The 26,120-nt window shown below is 55.7% G+C and overlaps 1 protein-coding gene across 18 annotated transcripts in view; it reads right to left on the reverse strand.

Moving 5' to 3' along the window:
* The window catches only part of PLEC (plectin), a 235,977-nt gene that overhangs the window by 88,876 nt on the left and 120,981 nt on the right, over positions 1-26,120 (reverse strand). For 2 of the 18 annotated variants that reach the window (XM_044294600.1, XM_044294597.1), the window contains exon 1: positions 12,127-12,410. The exons of 15 other annotated variants lie outside the window; for them this stretch is intronic. In XM_044294600.1, coding sequence (XP_044150535.1) covers positions 12,127-12,271 — 145 coding nt within the window. In that variant the 5' untranslated portion in view covers positions 12,272-12,410. Of the gene's footprint in view, positions 1-12,126; positions 12,411-26,120 lie in introns of those variants that run through there. One more of the 18 variants, XM_044294606.1, reaches the window with a different exon arrangement.

The raw sequence follows: 26,120 nt of genomic DNA on the forward strand, positions 1-26,120 counted from the left end.
ACTGTACCCCCCTGTGGCAGCACTCCAGGAACTGTATCCCCCTGTGACAGCAGAGGGCGCTCTCTAGGAACTGTACCCCCCTGTGGCAGCAGAGGGCGCTCTCTAGGAACTGTACCCCCCTGTGGCAGCAGAGGGCGCTCTCTAGGAACTGTACCCCCCTGTGGCAGCAGAGGGCGCTCTCTAGGAACTGTACCCCCCGGTGTCAGCAGAGGGCGCTCTCTATGAACTGTACCCCCCTGTGGCAGCAGAGGGCGCTGTCTAGGAACTCCACCCTCCTGTGGCAGCACTCTAGGAACTGTACCCCCAAATCCAAGAGCTTTATTGGGGGGGGGGCGCTCTCTCTCTCTGGGTACAGTCTCTACCTGTGACAGCAGAGGGCGCTCTCTCTAGGTACAGTTTCTACCTGTGACAGCAGAGGGCGCTCTCTCTCTCTAGGTACAGTTTCTACCTGTGACAGCAGAGGGCGCTCTCTCTCTCTCTCTAGGTACAGTTTCTACCTGTGACAGCAGAGGGCGCTCTCTCTCTCTAGGTACAGTCTACCTGTGACAGCAGAGGGCGCTCTCTCTGGGTACAGTTTCTACCTGTGACAGCAGAGGGCGCTCTCTATGAACTGTACCCCCCTGTGGCAGCAGAGGGCGCTGTCTAGGAACTCCACCCTCCTGTGGCAGCACTCTAGGAACTGTACCCCCAAATCCAAGAGCTTTATTGGGGGGGGGGGGCTCTCTCTCTCTCTGGGTACAGTCTCTACCTGTGACAGCAGAGGGCGCTCTCTCTCTAGGTACAGTTTCTACCTGTGACAGCAGAGGGCGCTCTCTCTCTCTAGGTACAGTTTCTACCTGTGACAGCAGAGGGCGCTCTCTCTCTCTAGGTACAGTCTACCTGTGACAGCAGAGGGCGCTCTCTCTCTCTAGGTACAGTCTACCTGTGACAGCAGAGGGCGCTCTCTCTGGGTACAGTTTCTACCTGTGACAGCAGAGGGCGCTCTCTCTCTCTCTAGGTACAGTTTCTACCTGTGACAGCAGAGGGCGCTCTCTCTCTCTAGGTACAGTTTCTACCTGTGACAGCAGAGGGCGCTCTCTCTCTCTAGGTACAGTTTCTACCTGTGACAGCAGAGGGCGCTCTCTCTCTCTAGGTACAGTTTCTACCTGTGACAGCAGAGGGCGCTCTCTCTCTAGGTACAGTTTCTACCTGTGACAGCAGAGGGCGCTCTCTCTCTCTAGGTACAGTTTCTACCTGTGACAGCAGAGGGCGCTCTCTCTCTCTAGGTACAGTTTCTACCTGTGACAGCAGAAGGCGCTCTCTCTCTCTCTCTAGGTACAGTTTCTACCTGTGACAGCAGAAGGCGCTCTCTCTCTCTCTCTAGGTACAGTTTCTACCTGTGACAGCAGAGGGCGCTCTCTCTCTCTAGGTACAGTTTCTACCTGTGACAGCAGAGGGCGCTCTCTCTCTAGGTACAGTTTCTACCTGTGACAGCAGAGGGCGCTCTCTCTCTCTCTCTAGGTACAGTTTCTACCTGTGACAGCAGAGGGCGCTCTCTCTCTCTCTAGGTACAGTTTCTACCTGGACAGCAGAGGGCGCTCTCTCTCTCTAGGTACAGTTTCTACCTGTGACAGCAGAGGGCGCTCTCTCTCTCTCTAGGTAAAGTTTATACCTGTGACAGCAGAGGGCGCTCTCTCTCTCTAGGTACAGTTTCTACCTGTGACAGCAGAGGGCGCTCTCTCTCTGGGTACAGTTTCTACCTGTGACAGCAGAGGGCGCTCTCTCTCTCTAGGTACAGTTTCTACCTGTGGCAGCAGAGGGCGCTCTCTCTCTCTAGGTACAGTTTCTACCTGTGACAGCAGAGGGCGCTCTCTCTCTCTAGGTACAGTTTCTACCTGTGACAGCAGAGGGCGCTCTCTCTCTCTCTGTGTACAGTTTCTACCTGGACAGCAGAGGGCGCTCTCTCTCTAGGTACAGTTTCTACCTGTGACAGCAGAGGGCGCTCTCTCTCTCTCAAGGTACAGTTTCTACCTGTGACAGCAGAGGGCGCTCTCTCTCTCTCTAGGTACAGTTTCTACCTGTGACAGCAGAGGGCGCTCTCTCTCTCTGGGTACAGTTTCTACCTGTGACAGCAGAGGGCGCTCTCTCTCTCTAGGTACAGTTTCTACCTGTGACAGCAGAGGGCGCTCTCTCTCTCTAGGTACAGTCTACCTGTGACAGCAGAGGCGCTCTCTCTCTCTAGGTACAGTTTCCTACCTGTGACAGCAGAGGGCGCTCTCTCTCTCTCTAGGTACAGTTTCTACCTGTGACAGCAGAGGGCGCTCTCTCTCTCTCTAGGTACAGTTTCTACCTGTGACAGCAGAGGGCGCTCTCTCTCTAGGTACAGTTTCTACCTGTGACAGCAGAGGGCGCTCTCTCTCTCTAGGTACAGTTTCTACCTGTGACAGCAGAGGGCGCTCTCTCTCTCTAGGTACAGTTTCTACCTGTGACAGCAGAGGGCGCTCTCTCTCTAGGTACAGTTTCTACCTGTGACAGCAGAGGCGCTCTCTCTCTCTAGGTAAGTTTATACCTGTGACAGCAGAGGGCGCTCTCTCTCTCTCTGTGTACAGTTCTACCTGGACAGCAGAGGGCGCTCTCTCTCTAGGTACAGTTTCTACCTGTGACAGCAGAGGGCGCTCTCTCTCTCTCAAGGTACAGTTTCTACCTGTGACAGCAGAGGGCGCTCTCTCTCTCTCTAGGTACAGTTTCTACCTGTGACAGCAGAGGGCGCTCTCTCTCTCTAGGTACAGTTCTACCTGTGACAGCAGAGGGGCGCTCTCTCTCTCTAGGTACAGTTTCTACCTGTGACAGCAGAGGGGCGCTCTCTCTCTCTAGGTACAGTTCTACCTGTGACAGCAGAGGGCGCTCTCTCTCTCTAGGTACAGTTTCTACCTGTGACAGCAGAGGGCGCTCTCTCTCTCTCTAGGTACAGTTTCTACCTGTGACAGCAGAGGGCGCTCTCTCTCTCTCTAGGTACAGTTTCTACCTGTGACAGCAGAGGGCGCTCTCTCTCTCTAGGTACAGTTTCTACCTGTGACAGCAGAGGGCGCTCTCTCTCTAGGTACAGTTTCTACCTGTGACAGCAGAGGGCGCTCTCTCTCTCTAGGTACAGTTTCTACCTGTGACAGCAGAGGGCGCTCTCTCTCTCTAGGTACAGTTTCTACCTGTGACAGCAGAGGGCGCTCTCTCTCTAGGTACAGTTTCTACCTGTGACAGCAGAGGGCGCTCTCTCTCTAGGTACAGTTTCTACCTGTGACAGCAGAGGGCGCTCTCTCTCTAGGTACAGTTTCTACCTGTGACAGCAGAGAGCGCTCTCTCTCTCTAGGTACAGTTTCTACCTGTGACAGCAGAGGGCCTCTCTCTCTAGGTACAGTTTCTACCTGTGACAGCAGAGGGCGCTCTCTCTCTCTAGGTACAGTTTCTACCTGTGACAGCAGAGGGCGCTCTCTCTCTCTAGGTACAGTTTCTACCTGTGACAGCAGAGGGCGCTCTCTCTCTCTAGGTACAGTTTCTACCTGTGACAGCAGAGGGCGCTCTCTCTCTCTAGGTACAGTTTCTACCTGTGACAGCAGAGGGCGCTCTCTCTCTCTCTAGGTACAGTTTCTACCTGTGACAGCAGAGGGCGCTCTCTCTCTCTAGGTACAGTTTCTACCTGTGACAGCAGAGGGCGCTCTCTCTCTCTAGGTACAGTTTCTACCTGTGCAGCAGAGGGCGCTCTCTCTTCTAGGTACAGTTTCTACCTGTGACAGCAGAGGGCGCTCTCTCTCTCTAGGTACAGTTTCTACCTGTGACAGCAGAGGGCGCTCTCTCTCTAGGTACAGTTTCTACCTGTGACAGCAGAGGGCGCTCTCTCTCTCTAGGTACAGTTTCTACCTGTGACAGCAGAGGGCGCTCTCTCTCTCTAGGTACAGTTTCTACCTGTGACAGCAGAGGGCGCTCTCTCTTCTGGTACAGTTTCTACCTGTGACAGCAGAGGGCGCTCTCTCTATCTAGGTAGAGTTTCTACCTGTGGCAGCAGAGGGCGCTCTCTCTCTCTAGGGTACGTTTCTACCTGTGACAGGCAGAGGGCGCTCTCTCTCTAGGTTCAGTTTCTACCTGTGACAGCAGAGGGCGTCCTCTAGGTCAGTATGCTCCGCAGAGGGCGCCTCTCTCTCTCTAGGTAAGTTTCTACCTGTGACAGCAGAGGGCGCTCTCTCTCTCTAGGTACAGTTTCTACCTGTGACAGCAGAGGGCGCTCTCTCTCTCTAGGTACAGTTTCTACCTGTGACAGCAGAGGGCGCTCTCTCTCTCTCTAGGTACAGTTTCTACCTGTGACAGCAGAGGGCGCTCTCTTTCTAGGTACAGTTTCTACCTGTGACAGCAGAGGGCGCTCTCTCTCTCTCTAGGTACAGTTTCTACCTGTGACAGCAGAGGGCGCTCTCTTTCTAGGTACAGTTTCTACCTGTGACAGCAGAGGGCGCTCTCTCTCTCTAGGTACAGTCTACCTGTGACAGCAGAGGGCGCTCTCTCTCTCTGGGTACAGTTTCTACCTGTGACAGCAGAGGGCGCTCTCTCTCTAGGTTCAGTTTCTACCTGTGACAGCAGAGGGCGCTCTCTCTCTCTCTAGGTACAGTTTCTACCTGTGACAGCAGAGGGCGCTCTCTCTCTCTAGGTACAGTTTCTACCTGTGACAGCAGAGGGCGCTCTCTCTAGGTACAGTTTCTACCTGTGACAGCAGAGGGCGCTCTCTCTAGGTAAAGTTTCTACCTGTGACAGCAGAGGGCGCTCTCTCTCTAGGTACAGTTTCTACCTGTGACAGCAGAGGGCGCTCTCTCTCTCTCTCTCTCTAGGTACAGTTTCTACCTGTGACAGCAGAGGGCGCTTCTCTCTCTCTCTAGTACAGTTTCTACCTGTGACAGCAGAGGGCGCTCTCTTCTAGGTACAGTTTCTACCTGTGACAGCAGAGGGCGCTCTCTCTCTCTCTAGGTACAGTTTCTACCTGTGACAGCAGAGGGCGCTCTCTTTCTAGGTACAGTTTCTACCTGTGACAGCAGAGGGCGCTCTCTCTCTAGGTACAGTTTCTACCTGTGGCAGCAGAGGGCGCTCTCTCTCTCTAGGTACAGTCTACCTGTGACAGCAGAGGGCGCTCTCTTTCTAGGTACAGTTTCTACCTGTGACAGCAGAGGGCTCTCTCTCTAGGTACAGTCTACCTGTGACAGCAGAAGGCGCTCTCTCTCTAGGTACAGTTTCTACCTGTGACAGCAGAGGGCGCTCTCTCTCTCTAGGTACAGTTTCTACCTGTGACAGCAGAGGGCGCTCTCTCTCTCTAGGTACAGTTTCTACCTGTGACAGCAGAGGGCGCTCTTTCTCTAGGTTCAGTTTCTACCTGTGACAGCAGAGGGCGCTCTCTCTCTCTCTAGGTACAGTTTCTACCTGTGACAGCAGAGGGCGCTCTCTCTCTCTCTAGGTACAGTTTCTACCTGTGACAGCAGAGGGCGCTCTCTCTCTAGGTACAGTTTCTACCTGTGACAGCAGAGGGCGCTCTCTCTCTTTAGGTACAGTTTCTACCTGTGACAGCAGAGGGCGCTCTCTTTCTACAGTGATTGATCAATGCCTCTGTCTTTTTGTTGGATATTTCACACCCGGCACAGACGCTGCTGCTAGGAGGCATGTGAGGCTCTGTAATTGATACGCCTCCTCCTGGCACCACAAGTCCCCTCTGATTTAGCACAAATGATGGCGCCCACTTATTATACACGAGGTTATATAGAAGAACTGGTGAGAATAAAATCAGAAATATAAGCCCGACCCAGATGTATGTCCCTGGGGCCCCCGGGGACGTTGTCATTCACTGAATATAGGTTCCAGAATGACCATGACGTCCAGTGTAACATGCAATGTGATTAAAGCGCCCCCTGGTGGACAAACCGTGGACTCAGTAAACTGCACAGACCGGTCAGGTTAGAGGAGGAGGATCAGTATCACTGGAAGAACACCGCCTCGCATGGCAGATACCATACACAGTGCAAGCCCCCCACCTCCACCTTCTAGACCTTGCTCTCTAGGAACATATACTTAATTAGAGACTTCTCCATCATGACGTACCATCAGGGAGGCATCTGATTGCCTCCAAATTTATTCTGCAGCAGGACAACAACCCTCAACATCCAGCCAATGCCATTAAGCACTATGTTCAGGAGTCCTGGAAGTGATAATATGGTCCCACAGAGCTCTGATCTCCACATCATCCAATCTGTCTAGGATGAGATGAAAAGACGGAAGGATCTGCGCAAGACTACGTCCACAGAAGAGCGAGGCTGTGGAGCTGGTGTGGAAGCCATCTTTAGGTGGAGGTGGAATTGGTAGAGAAGTACCAACTGTAGCTTAGAAATATTATAAGTTATGGATATTGTATAATTAATGTATTAACTTTCTTAGGAATTTAGAAAAGTTTAAATATATTCTTATACTATACACAGTGATAAGCAGGGTGTTCTAGTGATAGATAATCAGTTCTCACCTCTCCTGTCCTTATACTATACACAGTGATAAGCAGTGTGTTCTAGTGATGATAGATAATCAGTTCTCACCTCTCCTGTCCTTATACTATACACAGTGATAAGCAGGGTGTTCTAGTGATAGATAATCAGTTCTCACCTCTCCTGTCCTTATACTATACACAGTGATAAGCAGGATGTTCTAGTGATGATAGATAATCAGTTCTCACCTCTCCTGTGTTCTCTCTCCTGTCCTTATACTATATACAGTGATAAGCAGGATGTTCTAGTGATGATAGATAATCAGTTCTCACCTCTACTGTGTTCTCTCTCCTGTCCTTATACTATATACAGTGATAAGCAGGGTGTTCTAGTAATGATAGATAATCAGCTCTCACCTCTCCTGTGTTCTCTCTCCTATCCTTATACTATACACAGTGATACGCAGGGTGTTCTAGTGACAGATAATCAGTTCTCACCTCTCCTGTGTTCTCCCCTGTCCTTATACTATACACAGTGATAAGCAGGGCGTTCTAGTGACAGATAATCAGTCCTCACCTCTCCTGTCTTCTCTCTCTTGTCTTTATACTATATACAGTGATAAATGGGATGTTCTAGTGATGATAGACAATCAGTTCTCACCTCATCCCTTATACTCTGTATCTTCTCCCATCTCCTGTGACATATTTTGCAGCTCTTTACAGACATTATTAATGCTTGCTGTCCCTATTGGAGCTCACAGTACAGGTTCCCTACCATCCTAGTTATACTCGGTGCAATGCCTGACACTTTGCTGCACATGCTCAGTAGTGAAGACCAGAGGAGGATAGTCACTGAACTGGAAGACAGTATAAAAGGGGTTGTCCCATAAAAAATATTCGGCTTATTTCAAACCTGCATCGGGATCTGAATACTTTTGTAATTACACACTTAGTATAGTGCCACCTGCTGCTTGTTCTTTTCCTCATCTCACTGTCCACACATGCCCCGCCGGGCCCATCACTGGTAATATATATACACACACAGTGTGACTGTATACCCCGTGTACGTGCGCCGTCACCGCCTTATACCCAGTGTACGTGCGCCGTCACCGCCTTATACCCCGTGCACGTGCGCCGTCACCGCCTTACACCCCGTGTACGTGCGCCGTCACCGCCTTACACCCCGTGTACGTGCGCCGTCACCGCCTTATACCCCGTGTACGTGCGCCGTCACCGCCTTATACCCCGTGCACGTGCGCCGTCACCGCCTTACACCCCGTGTACGTGCGCCGTCACCGCCTTACACCCCGTGTACGTGCGCCGTCACCGCCTTATACCCCGTGTACGTGCGCCGTCACCGCCTTACACCCCGTGTACGTGCGCCGTCACCGCCTTATACCCCGTGTACGTGCGCCGTCACCGCCTTATACCCCGTGCACGTGCGCCGTCACCGCCTTATACCCCGTGTACGTGCGCCGTCACCGCCTTATACCCCGTGCACGTGCGCCGTCACCGCCTTATACCCCGTGTACGTGCGCCGTCCCCGCCTTATACCCCGTGTACGTGCGCCGTCACCGCCTTATACCCCGTGTACGTGCGCCGTCACCGCCTTATACCCCGTGTACGTGCGCCGTCACCGCCTTATACCCCGTGTACGTGCGCCGTCACCGCCTTATACCCCGTGTACGTGCGCCGTCACCGCCTTATACCCCGTGTACGTGCGCCGTCACCGCCTTATACCCCGTGTACGTGCGCCGTCACCGCCTTATACCCCGTGTACGTGCGCCGTCACCGCCTTATACCCCGTGTACGTGCGCCGTCACCGCCTTACACCCCGTGTACGTGCGCCGTCACCGCCTTATACCCCGTGTACGTGCGCCGTCCCCGCCTTATACCCGGTGTACGTGCGCCGTCCCCCCGGCCTTATACCCCGTGTACGTGCGCCGTCACCGCCTTATACCCCGTGTACGTGCGCCGTCACCGCCTTATACCCCGTGTACGTGCGCCGTCACCGCCTTATACCCCGTGTACGTGCGCCGTCACCGCCTTATACCCCGTGTACGTGCGCCGTCACCGCCTTACACCCCGTGTACGTGCGCCGTCACCGCCTTATACCCCGTGTACGTGCGCCGTCCCCGCCTTATACCCGGTGTACGTGCGCCGTCCCCGCCTTATACCCCGTGTACGTGCGCCGTCACCGCCTTATACCCCGTGTACGTGCGCCGTCACCACCTTACACCCCATTAGCTGTATGTGCCGCATGCGAGGTGGTGTTTTGCCCCCACTGTACGAGGAGCCGCCGTCTTCTCGCCCCTCACTAGTTATGACAGTGATTTATTGGGGGTGGGAATCGCAGACATAATCATGCGGAGTCCTACAGAACCGGCAGCCATACCACAGGACTCCATGACAAGGGGCCCCGAGGCCTGCACTCGCTCCTGACCCCGGCAACACCTGTTTGACAAGGTTCACTGCTCCCTACATAGCTGAGCACGGCTCATCTGCCTGATCACTGACTAGAGGAATGTGTCCACGGATCAGACTCCCTGACGCCAGATCGGAACGTTCATGTCCATACAGTACAACCTACAGTGTACACCTACCGCCCTGCAAACATGGACGCACGCCGGGCACCACCAAACACCAGGTCCTGCCTCCGCCACATCTATCCCTGACACCAGGTCCTCCTGCCTCCGCCAGATCTATCCCGACACCAGGTCCTCCTGCCTCCGCCACATCTATCCCTGACACCAGGTCCTCCTGCCTCCGCCACATCTATCCCTGACACCAGGTCCTCCTGCCTCCGCCACATCTATCCCTGACACCAGGTCCTCCTGCCTCCGCCACATCTATCCCTGACACCAGGTCCTCCTGCCTCCGCCACATCTATCCCTGACACCAGGTCCTCCTGCCTCCGCCACATCTATCCCTGACACCAGGTCCTCCTGCCTCCGCCACATCTATCCCTGACACCAGGTCCTCCTGCCTCCGCCACATCTATCCCTGACACCAGGTCCTCCTGCCTCCGCCACATCTATCCCTGACACCAGGTCCTCCTGCCTCCGCCACATCTATCCCTGACACCAGGTCCTCCTGCCTCCGCCACATCTATCCCTGACACCAGGTCCTCCTGCCTCCGCCACATCTATCCCTGACACCAGGTCCTCCTGCCTCCGCCACATCTATCCCTGACACCAGGTCCTCCTGCCTCCGCCACATCTATCCCTGACACCAGGTCCTCCTGCCTCCGCCACATCTATCCCTGACACCAGGTCCTCCTGCCTCCGCCACATCTATCCCTGACACCAGGTCCTCCTGCCTCCGCCACATCTATCCCTGACACCAGGTCCTCCTGCCTCCGCCACATCTATCCCTGACACCAGGTCCTCCTGCCTCCGCCACATCTATCCCTGACACCAGGTCCTCCTGCCTCCGCCACATCTATCCCTGACACCAGGTCCTCCTGCCTCCGCCACATCTATCCCTGACACCAGGTCCTCCTGCCTCCGCCACATCTATCCCTGACACCAGGTCCTCCTGCCTCCGCCACATCTATCCCTGACACCAGGTCCTCCTGCCTCCGCCACATCTATCCCTGACACCAGGTCCTCCTGCCTCCGCCACATCTATCCCTGACACCAGGTCCTCCTGCCTCCGCCACATCTATCCCCACACCAGGTCCTCCTGCCTCCGCCACATCTATCCCCACACCAGGTCCTCCTGCCTCCGCCACATCTATCCCGACACCAGGTCCTCCTGCCTCCGCCACATCTATCCCGACACCAGGTCCTCCTGCCTCCGCCACATCTATCCCGACACCAGGTCCTCCTGCCTCCGCCACATCTATCCCGACACCAGGTCCTGCCTCTGCCACATCTATCCCGACACCAGGTCCTGCCTCCGCCAGATCCTGCCTCCGCCAGATCCTGCCTCCGCCACATCTATCCTGACACCAGGTCCTGCCTCCGCCAGATCCTGCCTCCGCCACATCTATCCTGACACCAGGTCCTGCCTCCGCCACATCTATCCCGACACCAGGTCCTGCCTCCGCCACATCTATCCCGACACCAGGTCCTCCTGCCTCCGCCAGATCCTGCCTCCGCCACATCTATCCTGACACCAGGTCCTCCTGCCTCCGCCACATCTATCCTGACACCAGGTCCTCCTGCCTCCGCCACATCTATCCCTGACACCAGGTCCTCCTGCCTCCGCCACATCTATCCCTGACACCAGGTCCTCCTGCCTCCGCCACATCTATCCCTGACACCAGGTCCTGCCTCTGCCACATCTATCCCGACACCAGGTCCTGCCTCCGCCAGATCCTGCCTCCGCCACATCTATCCTGACACCAGGTCCTGCCTCCGCCACATCTATCCCGACACCAGGTCCTGCCTCCGCCACATCTATCCCGACACCAGGTCCTCCTGCCTCCGCCACATCTATCCCCGACACCAAGCTGTGGTTGGCCCCGTAGACAGCTCCTGACCTGTATGGGAGCTCAGCTGCACCTCTAATGTCTTAGCACAGGGGTAGGCAACCTCCGGCACTCCAGCTGTTGTGAAACTACAACTCCCAGCATGCATACTTACTCTTCTCTTCTCAGAACTCCCATATAAATGAATGGAGCATGCTGGGAATTGTAGTTTCACAACAGCTGGAGTGCCGAAGGTTGCTGATCTCTGTCTTAGCATAAGACAGGGCTGCGTAATTCCAGGGAGCGGCAGATCAGAGCGGAGGAAAGAAGAGCCGAAAATCTCTGACCGGCCACATGTAGTTCGGACAAGAGAGGCCAGGTCACCGTGCGCCCCCACTGTGTAACCCTCAGCCTGTGACCCCCACAAGATCAGCACACTCCTCTCCTGACATCCTCTGTGCTGCTGGGACCCAGCTCCTTCCACTATATAACTCATCCTGTGACCTCCACACCATCAGCACACTGCTCTCCTGACATCCTCTGTGCTGCTGGGACCCTGCTCCTTCCACTGTGTAACCCTCAGCCTGTGACCCCCACAAGAGCATCACACTCCTCTCCTGACATCCTCTGTGCTGCTAGGACCCTGCTCTTTCCACCATGTAACCCTCAGCCTGTGACCCCCACAAGATTATCACACTCCTCTCCTGACATCCTCTGTGCTGCTGGGACCCAGCTCCTTCCACTATATAACTCATCCTGTGACCTCCACACCATCAGCACACTCCTCTCCTGACATCCTCTGTGCTGCTAGGACCCTGCTCTTTCCACCATGTAACCCTCAGCCTGTGACCCCAAGAGCATCACTCCTCTCCTGACATCCTCTGTGCTGCTGGGACCCTGCTCCTCCACTATGTAACCCTCATCCTGTGACCTCCACTAGATCAGCACACACCTCTCCTGACATCCTCTGTGCTGCTGGGAGGACCGTGCTCCTTTCACCAGATCAGCGCACTCCTTCCTGAAACCCTCTGTGCTGCTGGTGGACAGGCCTGAGTGGCAGCCGCTTCCTGTGGCGGAGGATTATGGGAGCTCTGCACTCGCGGTTATTTATTGCTCCGAGGTATTAAGAATAGCAGCTGATGAAGGGACGTTCTGTGCCGGCGCCAGAGCCATGCGTCTCCATAGTGACCGGCCACAACACACGCACTAGGACCCTGCAGCCACACGGCGGACCCACCTACACAGCAGAGCTTCTGGTACAGGTGACTCTTCCTCTCCGGCTCCGAGCGCCCGTCCAGCCAATCAGAGCGCTCCACAAGCATCTCCCTCTTAAAGGTGTAGTACCAGGTGGAGGAGGCAGGACGCCTGGCCGAGTCCGCCATGACGCCTCACCGGGGGCCCCGGAGCAGAGGGCCCGGTAACCAGAGGAGGCGGAGGGGCCGATCCTGCGGAGACTAGTCGTGTGCTGCTGTGTACAGCGCCGGCCCCGCCTCCACTCAGACTCAGTGTGGCGACGACGCCACGCCCACCACAAGCCGAGCCCCGCCCCCGGACGGAGGACCAAAGGTTGCGCCAACTGCCGCCTCCTGTGCGATACTCTGCACCCCGACACTGCCGCCTGTGCGATACTCTGCACCCCCCAACCTGCCGCCTCCTGTGCGATACTCTGCACCCCCCACACCGCCGCCTCCTGTGCGATACTCTGCACCCCCCAACACTGCCGCCTCCTGTGCGATACTCTGCACCACCAACACTGCCGCCTCCTGTGCGATACTCTGCACCCCCCAACACTGCCGCCTCCTGTGCGATACTCTGCACCCCCCACACCGCCGCCTCCTGTGCGATACTCTGCACCCCCCACACCGCCGCCTCCTGTGCGATACTCTGCACCCCCCAACACTGCCGCCTCCTGTGCGATACTCTGCACCACCAACACTGCCGCCTCCTGTGCGATACTCTGCACCCCCCAACACTGCCGCCTCCTGTGCGATACTCTGCACCCCCCAACACTGCCGCCTCCTGTGCGATACTCTGCACCACCAACACTGCCGCCTCCTGTGCGATACTCTGCACCCCGACACTGCCGCCTCCTGTGCGATACTCTGCACCCCGACACTGCCGCCGCCTGTGCGATACTCTGCACCCCCCAACCTGCCGCCTCCTGTGCGATACTCTGCACCCCCCAACACTGCCGCCTCCTGTGCGATACTCTGCACCCCCCAACACTGCCGCCTCCTGTGCGATACTCTGCACCACCAACACTGCCGCCTCCTGTGCGATACTCTGCACCACCAACACTGCCGCCTCCTGTGCGATACTCTGCACCACCAACACTGCCGCCTCCTGTGCGATACTCTGCACCCCGACACTGCCGCCGCCTGTGCGATACTCTGCACCCCCCAACCTGCCGCCTCCTGTGCGATACTCTGCACCCCGACACTGCCGCCGCCTGTGCGATACTCTGCACCCCCAACACCGCCTGTGCGATACTCTGCACCCCCCAACACCGCCTGTGCGATACTCTGCACCCCCCAACACCGCCTGTGCGATACTCTGCACCCCCCAACACCGCCTGTGCGATACTCTGCACCCCCCAACACCGCCTGTGCGATACTCTGCACCCCCCAACACCGCCTGTGCGATACTCTGCACCCCCCAACACCGCCTGTGCGATACTCTGCACCCCCCAACACCGCCTGTGCGATACTCTGCACCCCCCAACACCGCCTGTGCGATACTCTGCACCCCCCAACACCGCCTGTGCGATACTCTGCACCCCCCAACACCGCCTGTGCGATACTCTGCACCCCCCAACTGCCGCCTCCTGTGCGATACTCTGCACCCAGAGCGCAAGTTGCGGACACCAGAGAGGGGCACAAAACCATGACAATGACCGGTGACCTCTCCACACCCAGGGGCCCCGGACCATGACCTGTGACCTCTCCACACACAGGGGCCCCGGACCATGACCTGTGACCTCTCCACACACAGGGGCCCCGGACCATGACCTGTGACCTCTCCACACACAGGGGCCCCGGACCATGACCTGTGACCTCTCCACACACAGGGGCCCCGGACCATGACCTGTGACCTCTCCACACACAGGGGCCCCAGGCCATGACCGGTGACCTCTCCACACACAGGGGCCCCAGGCCATGACCGGTGACCTCTCCACACACAGGGGCCCCGGACCATGACCGGTGACCTCTCCACACACAGGGGCCCCAGGCCATGACCGGTGACCTCTCCACACACAGGGGCCCCGGACCATGACCGGTGACCTCTCCACACACAGGGGCCCGGGCCATGACCTGTGACCTCTCCACACACAGGGGCCCCAGGCCATGACCGGTGACCTCTCCACACACAGGGGCCCGGACCATGACCTGTGACCTCTCCACACACAGGGGCCCCGGACCATGAACTGTGACCTCTCCACACACAGGGGCCCCGGACCATGACCGGTGACCTCTCCACACACAGGGGCCCGGGCCATGACCGGTGACCTCTCCACACACAGGGGCCCGGGCCATGACCGGTGACCTCTCCACACACAGGGGCCCCAGGCCATGACCGGTGACCTCTCCACACACAGGGGCCCCGGACCATGACCGGTGACCTCTCCACACACAGGGGCCCCAGGCCATGACCGGTGACCTCTCCACACACAGGGGCCCCGGACCATGACCGGTGACCTCTCCACACACAGGGGCCCGGGCCATGACCTGTGACCTCTCCACACACAGGGGCCCCAGGCCATGACCGGTGACCTCTCCACACACAGGGGCCCCGGACCATGACCTGTGACCTCTCCACACACAGGGGCCCCGGACCATGACCGGTGACCTCTCCACACACAGGGGCCTGGGCCATGACCGTTGACATCTCCACACACAGGGGCCCCGGACCATGACCTGTGACCTCTCCACACACAGGGGCCCCGAACCATGATCGGTGACCTCTCCACACAGGGGCCCCATGCCAGGACCTGTGACCTGTCCACACACAGGGGCCCCGGGCCGTGACCTCTCCACACACAGGGGCCATTGTTTTGGTGCCCGATACATGAGGGGACAGTTTGCCCACATTCCCAGGGTGCTGATGGATGGACGGCCTCTGCCCACCGCCTGGCGGGCCCTGGAGTCCATCGATCTGCCGCCACCAGTCAGCCCCGGCCCCGCCCTCTGTCTCCAGCCGCGGCGCGGTCTGCGTCTTCTACGCCGCGGTTTTCGGCATCGTCTTACTTTTTCCAGTTGTTTCAGAAAATTAGAAGCAGCCGTTCAGAGATGGAAAATTCCAAAAATAATGAGAAAGGAAACGGCCGGGATGAATCACCCGGGAATTAGTGGGAAGAAGAATGTGCCGTGGACGTGGCCAAGACTGGGGGCTCCAGTCAATGCCCAGAAATTCCAGAAGCTGCCGGCTCGCGCCCTGTGACTCCCGGACATGCGCCATCGTATCTGCTCAAGAACACAGGGAACCGCTGTGCATGTGCCGCCTACACCGGGCAAGCCGCTACCGCGCAGGGCGAGGCCTAGTCCGTACGTCCAGCACAAGAACCCCCATCGTTTACACGTGTCAGGTGATTGAGCTGTCAGGGTTCTAGACTCGGCTTCACCTACGAGCGTCACCTCCGTGAGAAGTAGCACTACATGCGCCAGCCCCTCAGACTGCAACCCTGCCGACTCACGCCGGAGCCCACCAGACCCTGCCGACTCACGCCGGAGCCCACCAGACCCTGCCGACTACGCCGGAGCCCACCAGACCCTGCCGACTCACGCCGGAGCCAACCAGACCCTGCCGACTCACGCCGGAGCCCACCAGACCCTGCCGACTCACGCCGGAGCCCACCAGACCCTGCCGACTCACGCCGGAGCCCACCAGACCCTGCCGACTCACGCCGGAGCCCACCAGACCCTGCCGACTCACGACGGAGCCCACCAGACCCTGCCGACTCACGACGGAGCCCACCAGACCCTGCCGACTCACGACGGAGCCCACCAGACCCTGCCGACTCACGACGGAGCCCACCAGACCCTGCCGACTCACGACGGAGCCCACCAGACCCTGCCGACTCACGCCGGAGCCCACCAGACCCTGCCGACTCACGCCGGAGCCCACCAGACCCTGCCGACTCACGCCGGAGCCCACCAGACCCTGCCGACTCACGACGGAGCCCACCAGACCCTGCCGACTCACGACGGAGCCCACCAGACCCTGCCGACTCACGACGGAGCCCACCAGACCCTGCCGACTCACGACGGAGCCCACCAGACCCTGCCGACTCACGACGGAGCCCACCAGACCCTGCCGACTCACGACGGAGCCCACCAGACCCTGCCGACTCACGTTGGGGTCCGTCAGGATGGAGCCCACCAGACCCCGCTGACTCACGATGGGGTCCGTCAGGATGAAGCCCACCAGACCCCGCTGACTCATGATAGTGTATGACAGAACCTGGCGGACCCCATCTTACTCCATTGTAAAACAAAACACCCAATACAACAGTTCTCTGCAAACCAAATAAAGTACAACAATGCATAATAATGGCCAGTGCTGCACTAATAATTATCTGAGCCCGTCTGCCACACATCAAGGCGATCTCTGTAAAGGGGGGAGGAGGGAGGGGGGGGGGGGTCCTAACACTAAATTCTACCTGTTAAGTATCTTGCTCCATGACGGAGTTGGAGCTGTAAAATACCAGGCACTCCTTAACCCTTTACTGCACAGACTCGGGGACCTCAATGCTTGCCTATAATTTTCCACATGTTCTGCCAGTGCAGCCCGTCCGCAGGGTGGAGGCGCTTCCTGTGTGTGGCTGGAGATGAGTAAGATCTGAGGAACGTGTCTGCCCGTCAGTGAGTAATTGTTCCCACCAAACGCAGCCCACGTGAGGGCAAGTACCAGAACATTGTGAGGTCCAGTGCACAGCACCGCTCCTGTACACACGGACAGCGCACAGCACCGCTCCTCCTGTACACACGGACAGCGCACAGCACCGCTCCACCTGTATACACGGACAGCGCACAGCACCGCTCCACCTGTATACACGGACAGCGCACAGCACCGCTCCTCCTGTATACACGGACAGCGCACAGCACCGCTCCTCCTGTACACACGGACAGCGCACGGCACCGCTCCACCTGTATACACGGACAGCGCACAGCACCGCTCCTCCTGTATACACGGACAGCGCACAGCACCCGCTCCTCCTGTACACACGGACAGCGCACAGCACCGCTCCACCTGTATACACGACAGCGCACAGCACCGCTCCACCTGTATACACGGACAGCGCACAGCACCGCTCCACCTGTATACACGGACAGCGCACAGCACCGCTCCACCTGTATACACGGACAGCGCACAGCACCGCTCCACCTGTATACACGGACAGCGCACAGCACCGTTCCTCCTGTACACACGGACAGCGCACAGCACCGCTCCACCTGTACACACGGACAGCGCACAGCACCGCTCCACCTGTACACACGGACAGCGCACAGCACCGCTCTTCCTGTACACACGGACACAGCACCGCTCCTCCTGTATACACGGACAGTGCACAGCACCGCTCCACCTGTATACACGGACAGCGCACAGCACTGCTCCACCTGTACACACGGACAGCGCACAGCACCGCTCTTCCTGTACACACGGACACAGCACAGCACCGCTCCTCCTGTATACACGGACAGCGCACAGCACCGCTCCACCTGTATACACGGACAGCGCACAGCACCGCTCTTCCTGTACACACGGACACAGCACCGCTCCTCCTGTATACACGGACAGTGCACAGCACCGCTCCACCTGTATACACGGACAGCGCACAGCACTGCTCCACCTGTATACACGGACAGCGCACAGCACCGCTCCACCTGTATACACGGACAGCGCACAGCACCGCTCCACCTGTACACACGGACAGCGCACAACACCGCTCTTCCTGTACACACGGACACAGCACAGCACCGCTCCTCCTGTATACACGGACAGTGCACAGCACTGCTCCTCCTGTATACATGGACAGCGCACAGCACCGCTCCTCCTGTATACACGGACAGCGCACAGCACCGCTCCTCCTGTATACACGGACAGTGCACAGCACTGCTCCTGTATACATGGACAGCGCACAGCACCGCTCCTCCTGTATACACGGACACAGCACCGCTCCTCCTGTATACACGGACACCGCACAACACCGCTCCTCCTGTATACACGGGCACCGCACAGCACCGCTCCTCCTGTATACACGCACAGCACCGCTCCACCTGTATACACGGACACCGCACAGCACCGCTCCTCCTGTATACACGGACACCGCACAGCACCGCTCCTCCTGTATACACGCACAGCACCGCTCCACCTGTATACACGGACACCGCACAGCACCGCTCCTCCTGTATATACGGACACCGCACAGCACCGCTCCACCTGTATACACGGACACCGCACAGCACCGCTCCACCTGTATACACGGACACCGCACAGCACCGCTCCTCCTGTATACACGGACACCGCACAGCACCGCTCCACCTGTATACACGGACACCGCACAGCACCGCTCCACCTGTATACACGGACACCGCACAGCACCGCTCCTCCTGTATACACGGACAGCGCACAGCACCGCTCCTGTATACACGGACACCGCACAGCACCGCTCCTCCTGTATACACGGACAGCGCACAGCACCGCTCCTGTATACACGGACACCGCACAGCACCGCTCCACCTGTATACACGGACACCGCACAGCACCGTCCTCCTGTATACACGGACAGCGCACAGCACCGCTCCTGTATACACGGACACCGCACAGCACCGCTCCTCCTGTATACACGGACAGCGCACAGCACCGCTCCTGTATACACGGACACCGCACAGCACCGCTCCACCTGTATACACGGACACCGCACAGCACCGCTCCTCCTGTATACACGGACACCGCACAGCACCGCTCCTCCTGTATACACGGACAGCGCACAGCACCGCTCCTGTATACACGGACACCGCACAGCACCGCTCCACCTGTATACACGGACACCGCACAGCACCGCTCCTCCTGTATACACGGACAGCGCACAGCACCGCTCCTCCTGTATATACGGACACCGCACAGCACCGCTCCACCTGTATACACGGACACCGCACAGCACCGCTCCACCTGTATACACGGACACCGCACAGCACCGCTCCTCCTGTATACACGGACAGCGCACAGCACCGCTCCTCCTGTATACAGTACCACAGGGGACAGGATGGATTTGGGGGGTTCTCTCATTGTCAGACCCCCAGTGTTCCTAACGGACCATGAAATGTGAGCAGATTCCTGCGTCTTCTGGCACCTACAGAGTTAACAACCTCCCACACCGATCCCGGCACGGACCCCCTCCCCCTACATCTCTGAATCTGCAATGTAGAAGTGCCAGTGTGTCCCCGAAAACAGAGGGACGCCCCCGGACCGCGGCACAGCAGAGCCCACACTGCGGTGCCCCCCGAAGTACACACTGGGACCCCGACACCACAGCATGTCACTGGCCCTGCGCCCCCCGACAGACTCCAGTGATACACAATGTCTCCTCCCGTACGTTATATTACTGACTGTCTCCTCCCGTACATTATATTACTGACTGTCTCCTCCCGTACATTATATTACTGACTGTCTCCTCCCGTACATTATATTACTGACTGTCTCCTCCCGTACATTATATTACTGACTGTCTCCTCCCGTACATTATATTACTGACTGTCTCCTCCCGTACATTATATTACTGACTGTCTCCTCCCGTACGTTATATTACTGACTGTCTCCTCCCGTACATTATATTACTGACTGTCTCCTCCCGTACATTATATTACTGACTGTCTCCTCCCGTACGTTATATTACTGACTGTCTCCTCCCATACGTTATATTACTGACTGTCTCCTCCCATACGTTATATTACTGACTGTCTCCTCCCGTACGTTATATTACTGACTGTCTCCTCCTGTACATTATATTACTGACTGTCTCTTCTTGTACATTATTTTACTGACTGTCTCCTCCCGTACGTTATATTACTGACTGTCTCCTCCCGTACATTATATTACTGACTGTCTCCTCCTGTACATTATATTACTGACTGTCTCTTCTTGTACATTATTTTACTGACTGTCTCCTCCCGTACATTATATTACTGACTGTCTCTTCTTGTACATTATTTTACTGACTGTCTCCTCCCGTACATTATATTACTGACTGTCTCCTCCTGTACATTATATTACTGACTGTCTCCTCCCGTACATTATATTACTGACTGTCTCCTCCTGTACATTATATTACTGACTGTCTCCTCCCGTACATTATATTACTGACTGTCTCCTCCTGTACATTATATTACTGGACTGTCTCCTCCCGTACATTATATTACTGTCTCCTCCTGTACATTATATTACTGACTGTCTCCTCCCGTACATTATATTACTGACTGTCTCCTCCTGTACATTATATTACTGACTGTCTCCTCCCGTACATTATATTACTGACTGTCTCCTCCTGTACATTATATTACTGACTGTCTCCTCCCGTACATTATATTACTGACTGTCTCCTCCTGTACATTATATTACTGACTGTCTCCTCCCGTACATTATATTACTGACTGTCTCCTCCCGTACATTATACTCCTCGTTATAATCTGGACGCCCCGGCCGCTGTGTCTGCGGTGATGACTGTCACTTTGTTGGTTGAGCACAATTTCCATAGAGATGAAGGAAACCCCCCGCCCGCCGCTCCGGGGCTTCCCCCTCCTCTGGGTGTTTAGTGTTGCCCGGGTTACTACACAACCGTACACATCACACGGAACCGCGCAGTCCGTGAATCACGTGGAGCTTCATACACTGACGCTGTAGATTATAAGACTATTACAGCCTCTTCATACACAGACGCTGTAGATTATAAGACTATTACAGCCTCTTCATACACAGACGCTGTAGATTATAAGACTATTACAGCCTCTTCATACCCTGACGCTGTAGATTATAAGACTATTACACCCTCTTCATACATTGACGCTGTAGATTATAAAGCTATTACAGCCTCTCATACACTGACACTGTAGATTATAAGGCTATTACAGCCTCTTCATACACAGACGCTGTAGATTATAAGACTATTACAGCCTCTTCATACACTGACGCTGTAGATTATAAAGCTATTACAGCCTCTCATACACTGACACTGTAGATTATAAGACTATTACACCCTCTTCATACACTGACGCTGTAGATTATAAAGCTATTACAGCCTCTTCATACCCTGACGCTGTAGATTATAAGACTATTACACCCTCTTCATACACTGACGCTGTAGATTAGAAGGCTATTACAGCCTCTTCATACACTGACACTGTAGATTATAAGGCTATTACAGCCTCTCATACACTGACGCTGTAGATTATAAGGCTATTACAGCCTCTCATACACTGACACTGTAGATTATAAGGCTATTACAGCCTCTCATACACTGACGCTGTAGATTATAAGGCTATTACAGCCTCTCATACACTGACACTGTAGATTATAAAGCTATTACAGCCTCTTCATACCCTGACGCTGTAGATTATAAGACTATTACACCCTCTTCATACACTGACGCTGTAGATTAGAAGGCTATTACAGCCTCTTCATACACTGACACTGTAGATTATAAGGCTATTACAGCCTCTTCATACACTGACACTGTAGATTATAAGGCTATTACAGCCTCTCATACACTGACGCTGTAGATTATAAGGCTATTACAGCCTCTCATACACTGACACTGTAGATTATAAGGCTATTACAGCCTCTCATACACTGACGCTGTAGATTAGAAGGCTATTACAGCCTCTTCATACACTGACGCTGTAGACTATAAGGCTATTACAGCCTCTCATACACTGACGCTGTAGATTAGAAGGCTATTACAGCCTCTCATACACTGACGCTGTAGATTATAAGGCTATTACAGCCTCTCATACACTGACGCTGTAGATTATAAGGCTATTACAGCCTCTCATACACTGACGCTGTAGATTATAAGGCTATTACAGCCTCTCATACACTGACGCTGTAGATTATAAGGCTATTACAGCCTCTCATACACTGACGCTGTAGATTATAAGGCTATTACAGCCTCTCATACACTGACGCTGTAGATTATAAGACTATTACAGCCTCTCATATAGACAGTAATAAAGCGCCAAGATTGATATGGCGCACAACCGCGGAGCAGAAACTCTGGGTACGTTGGCGACTTCGCTTGCGGCTCCTGCCCCCTGGGCACAGCACTGCTGGCGCCACACATCACATCAACCTCCTAAAAGCCGCAGCTCGGGCCGGGAATTCTGGGAATCTGATGGGGGCGGGGCAGACATTTCTGCTGATACATTGTAGCAATAAAAAGTTCTTATCAGTAGCAGCTGGACATAAAAGCTGCCAAAACCGGCGGCTCCGGGGGCTAGCCTCTTCCTGTAAATGGCGGCAGCGCCAAAATTAACCCTTCACTGACAGCAGCAGATGCAGAACAACGACTGCTGATTATAGCCACAGACAAGGAGAAACCCCAAAGAGGACAAAACCTGCAGGACAGAGGGGTGGATGATGAGAGTCCGCAGCGGACGGGGGGGGGGGGGGGGTAAGCACCAAAACAGTCAGGAAATTTCCGCAAAATTCATCTTACGAGGACGTCGAGAGGGCAAATGGGGTCCTGGCGCCCGATCTGGAGGTTCACTGCGCCCCACATATCTCATTTCTACCATACACATAACGCACCGACACAGGGGCCCCACAGCAGCTACACGGGCACACGTGCATGCAGCAGAGTGGAGTGAGCGCAGGCATGCACACCTGTCACAGGTAAGTGATGAGCGCTGCAGAATACTCTGCATAGGGAGTAATGAGGCCGGTGTATGAATGTAATGTTAGGCCGGAGGACGGTGTATGAATGTAATGTGAGGCCGGAGGACGGTGTATGAATGTAATGTGAGGCCGGTGTATGACTGTAGTGTGAGGCCGGAGGACGGTGTATGAATGTAATGTGAGGCCGGTGTATGAATGTAATGTGAGGCCGGAGGACGGTGTATGAATGTAATGTGAGGCCGGAGGACGGTGTATGAATGTAATGTGAGGCCGGAGGACGGTGTATGACTGTAGTGTGAGGCCGGAGGACGGTGTATGAATGTAATGTGAGGCCGGTGTATGAATGTAATGTTAGGCCGGAGGACGGTGTATGAATGTAATGTTAGGCCGGAGGACGGTGTATGAATGTAATGTGAGGCCGGAGGACGGTGTATGAATGTAATGTGAGGCCGGTGTATGACTGTAGTGTGAGGCCGGAGGACGGTGTATGAATGTAATGTGAGGCCGGTGTATGAATGTAATGTTAGGCCGGAGGACGGTGTATGAATGTAATGTTAGGCCGGAGGACGGTGTATGAATGTAATGTGAGGCCGGAGGACGGTGTATGAATGTAATGTGAGGCCGGTGTATGACTGTAGTGTGAGGCCGGAGGACGGTGTATGAATGTAATGTGAGGCCGGTGTATGAATGTAATGTGAGGCCGGAGGACGGTGTATGAATGTAATGTGAGGCCGGAGGACGGTGTATGACTGTAATGTGAGGCTGGTGTATGAATGTAATGTGAGGCCGGAGGACGGTGTATGAATGTAATGTGAGGCCGGAGGACGGTGTATGAATGTAATGTGAGGCCGGAGGACGGTGTATGACTGTAATGTGAGGCCGGAGGACGGTGTATGACTGTAATGTGAGGCTGGTGTATGAATGTAATGTGAGGCCGGAGGACGGTGTATGAATGTAATGTGAGGCCGGAGGACGGTGTATGAATGTAATGTGAGGCCGGAGGACGGTGTATGACTGTAATGTGAGGCCGGTGTATGAATGTAATGTGAGGCCGGAGGCCGGTGTATGAATGTAATGTGAGGCCGGAGGACGGTGTATGACTGTAATGTGAGGCCGGAGGACGGTGTATGAATGTAATGTGAGGCCGGTGTATGAATGTAATGTGAGGCCGGAGGACGGTGTATGAATGTAATGTTAGGCCGGAGGACGGTGTATGAATGTAATGTGAGGCCGGTGTATGAATGTAATGTGAGGCCGGTGTATGAATGTAATGTGAGGCCGGAGGACGGTGTATGAATGTAATGTGAGGCCGGAGGACGGTGTATGACTGTAGTGTGAGGCCGGAGGACGGTGTATGAATGTAGTGTGAGGCCGGAGGACGGTGTATGAATGTAGTGTGAGGCTGGAGGACGGTGTATGAATGTAGTGTGAGGACGGTGTATGAATGTAATGTGAGGACGGTGTATGAATGTAGTGTGAGGCCGGAGGTCGGTGTATGAATGTAATGTGAGGCCGGAGGACGGTGTATGAATGTAGTGTGAGGCCGGAGGACGGTGTATGACTGTAATGTGAGGCCGGAGGACGGTGTATGACTGTAATGTGAGGCCGGAGGCCGGTGTATGACTGTAATGTGAGGCCGGTGTATGACTGTAGTGTGAGGCCGGAGGACAGTGTATGAATGTAGTGTGAGGCCGGAGTATGACTGTAATGTGAGGCCGGAGGACGGTGTATGAATGTAGTGTGAGGCCGGAGCACGGTGTATGACTGTAATGTGAGGCCGGTGTATGACTGTAGTGTGAGGCCGGAGGACAGTGTATGAATGTAGTGTGAGGCCGGAGGCCGGTGTATGACTGTAATGTGAGGCCGGAGGACGGTGTATGACTGTAATGTGAGGCCGGAGGCCGGTGTATGACTGTAATGTGAGGCCGGTGTATGACTGTAGTGTGAGGCCGGAGGACAGTGTATGAATGTAGTGTGAGGCCGGAGTATGACTGTAATGTGAGGCCGGAGGACGGTGTATGAATGTAGTGTGAGGCCGGAGCACGGTGTATGACTGTAATGTGAGGCCGGTGTATGACTGTAGTGTGAGGCCGGAGGACAGTGTATGAATGTAGTGTGAGGCCGGAGGCCGGTGTATGACTGTAATGTGAGGCCGGAGGACGGTGTATGAATGTAGTGTGAGGCCGGAGCACGGTGTATGACTGTAATGTGAGGCCGGTGTATGACTGTAGTGTGAGGCCGGAGGACAGTGTATGAATGTAGTGTGAGGCCGGAGGCCGGTGTATGACTGTAATGTGAGGCCGGAGGACGGTGTATGAATGTAATGTGAGGCCGGTGTATGACTGTAGTGTGAGGCCGGAGGACGGTGTATGAATGTAGTGTGAGGCCGGAGGACGGTGTATGAATGTAGTGTGAGGCCGGAGGACGGTGTATGACTGTAATGTGAGGCCGGTGTATGACTGTAGTGTGAGGCCGGAGGACGGTGTATGACTGTAATGTGAGGCCGGTGTATGACTGTAGTGTGAGGCCGGAGGACAGTGTATGAATGTAGTGTGAGGCCGGAGGCCGGTGTATGACTGTAATGTGAGGCCGGAGGACGGTGTATGAATGTAATGTGAGGCCGGTGTATGACTGTAGTGTGAGGCCGGAGGACGGTGTATGAATGTAGTGTGAGGCCGGAGGACGGTGTATGAATGTAGTGTGAGGCCGGAGGACGGTGTATGACTGTAATGTGAGGCCGGTGTATGACTGTAGTGTGAGGCCGGAGGACGGTGTATAAATGTAATGTGAGGCCACATTAGGGTGCGGCTGGTCCTGGGGGGGGCGGGGGGGGGTAGTATTTCCTTGCTGGGGGGGGGGGCACCGCCCTTCTGCTGGCGCTCTGTAGCTGTGACCTTGACAAAGGAGAGACGGCGACGGTCGAGGCGCACACCTGTCACCTCCACATGACAACCACCGAGACGTCTCCGGGACGCCGAGGACACGCCGCTCCAGTCACAGCCTTTCCCGTCAACTGGCGAGGAGCCATCAGTCTGTTTATATACACCGCCAGTGACTGACTGACTCCCCCTCATTTACATATCACAGCACAAAGCGATATCTACAACGGCTACAGGAACGTGGACACCAGGCAGGGGGCGCCACAGAGACCACACGCTGCGTGGCGTCACCCATAGCAACCAACTAAACGGATCCCCTCTCAGGAAACAATACAATGTGACACGTGTGACGTCACCGCGCTGTCTGTATGATACAATGTGACACGTGTGACGTCACCGCGCTGTCTGTATGATACAATGTGACACGTGTGACGTCACCGCGCTGTCTGTATGATACAATGTGACG

The sequence above is a fragment of the Bufo gargarizans genome, chromosome 5, assembly GCF_014858855.1.
Source record: "Bufo gargarizans isolate SCDJY-AF-19 chromosome 5, ASM1485885v1, whole genome shotgun sequence".
Taxonomy (NCBI): Eukaryota; Metazoa; Chordata; class Amphibia; order Anura; family Bufonidae; genus Bufo; species Bufo gargarizans.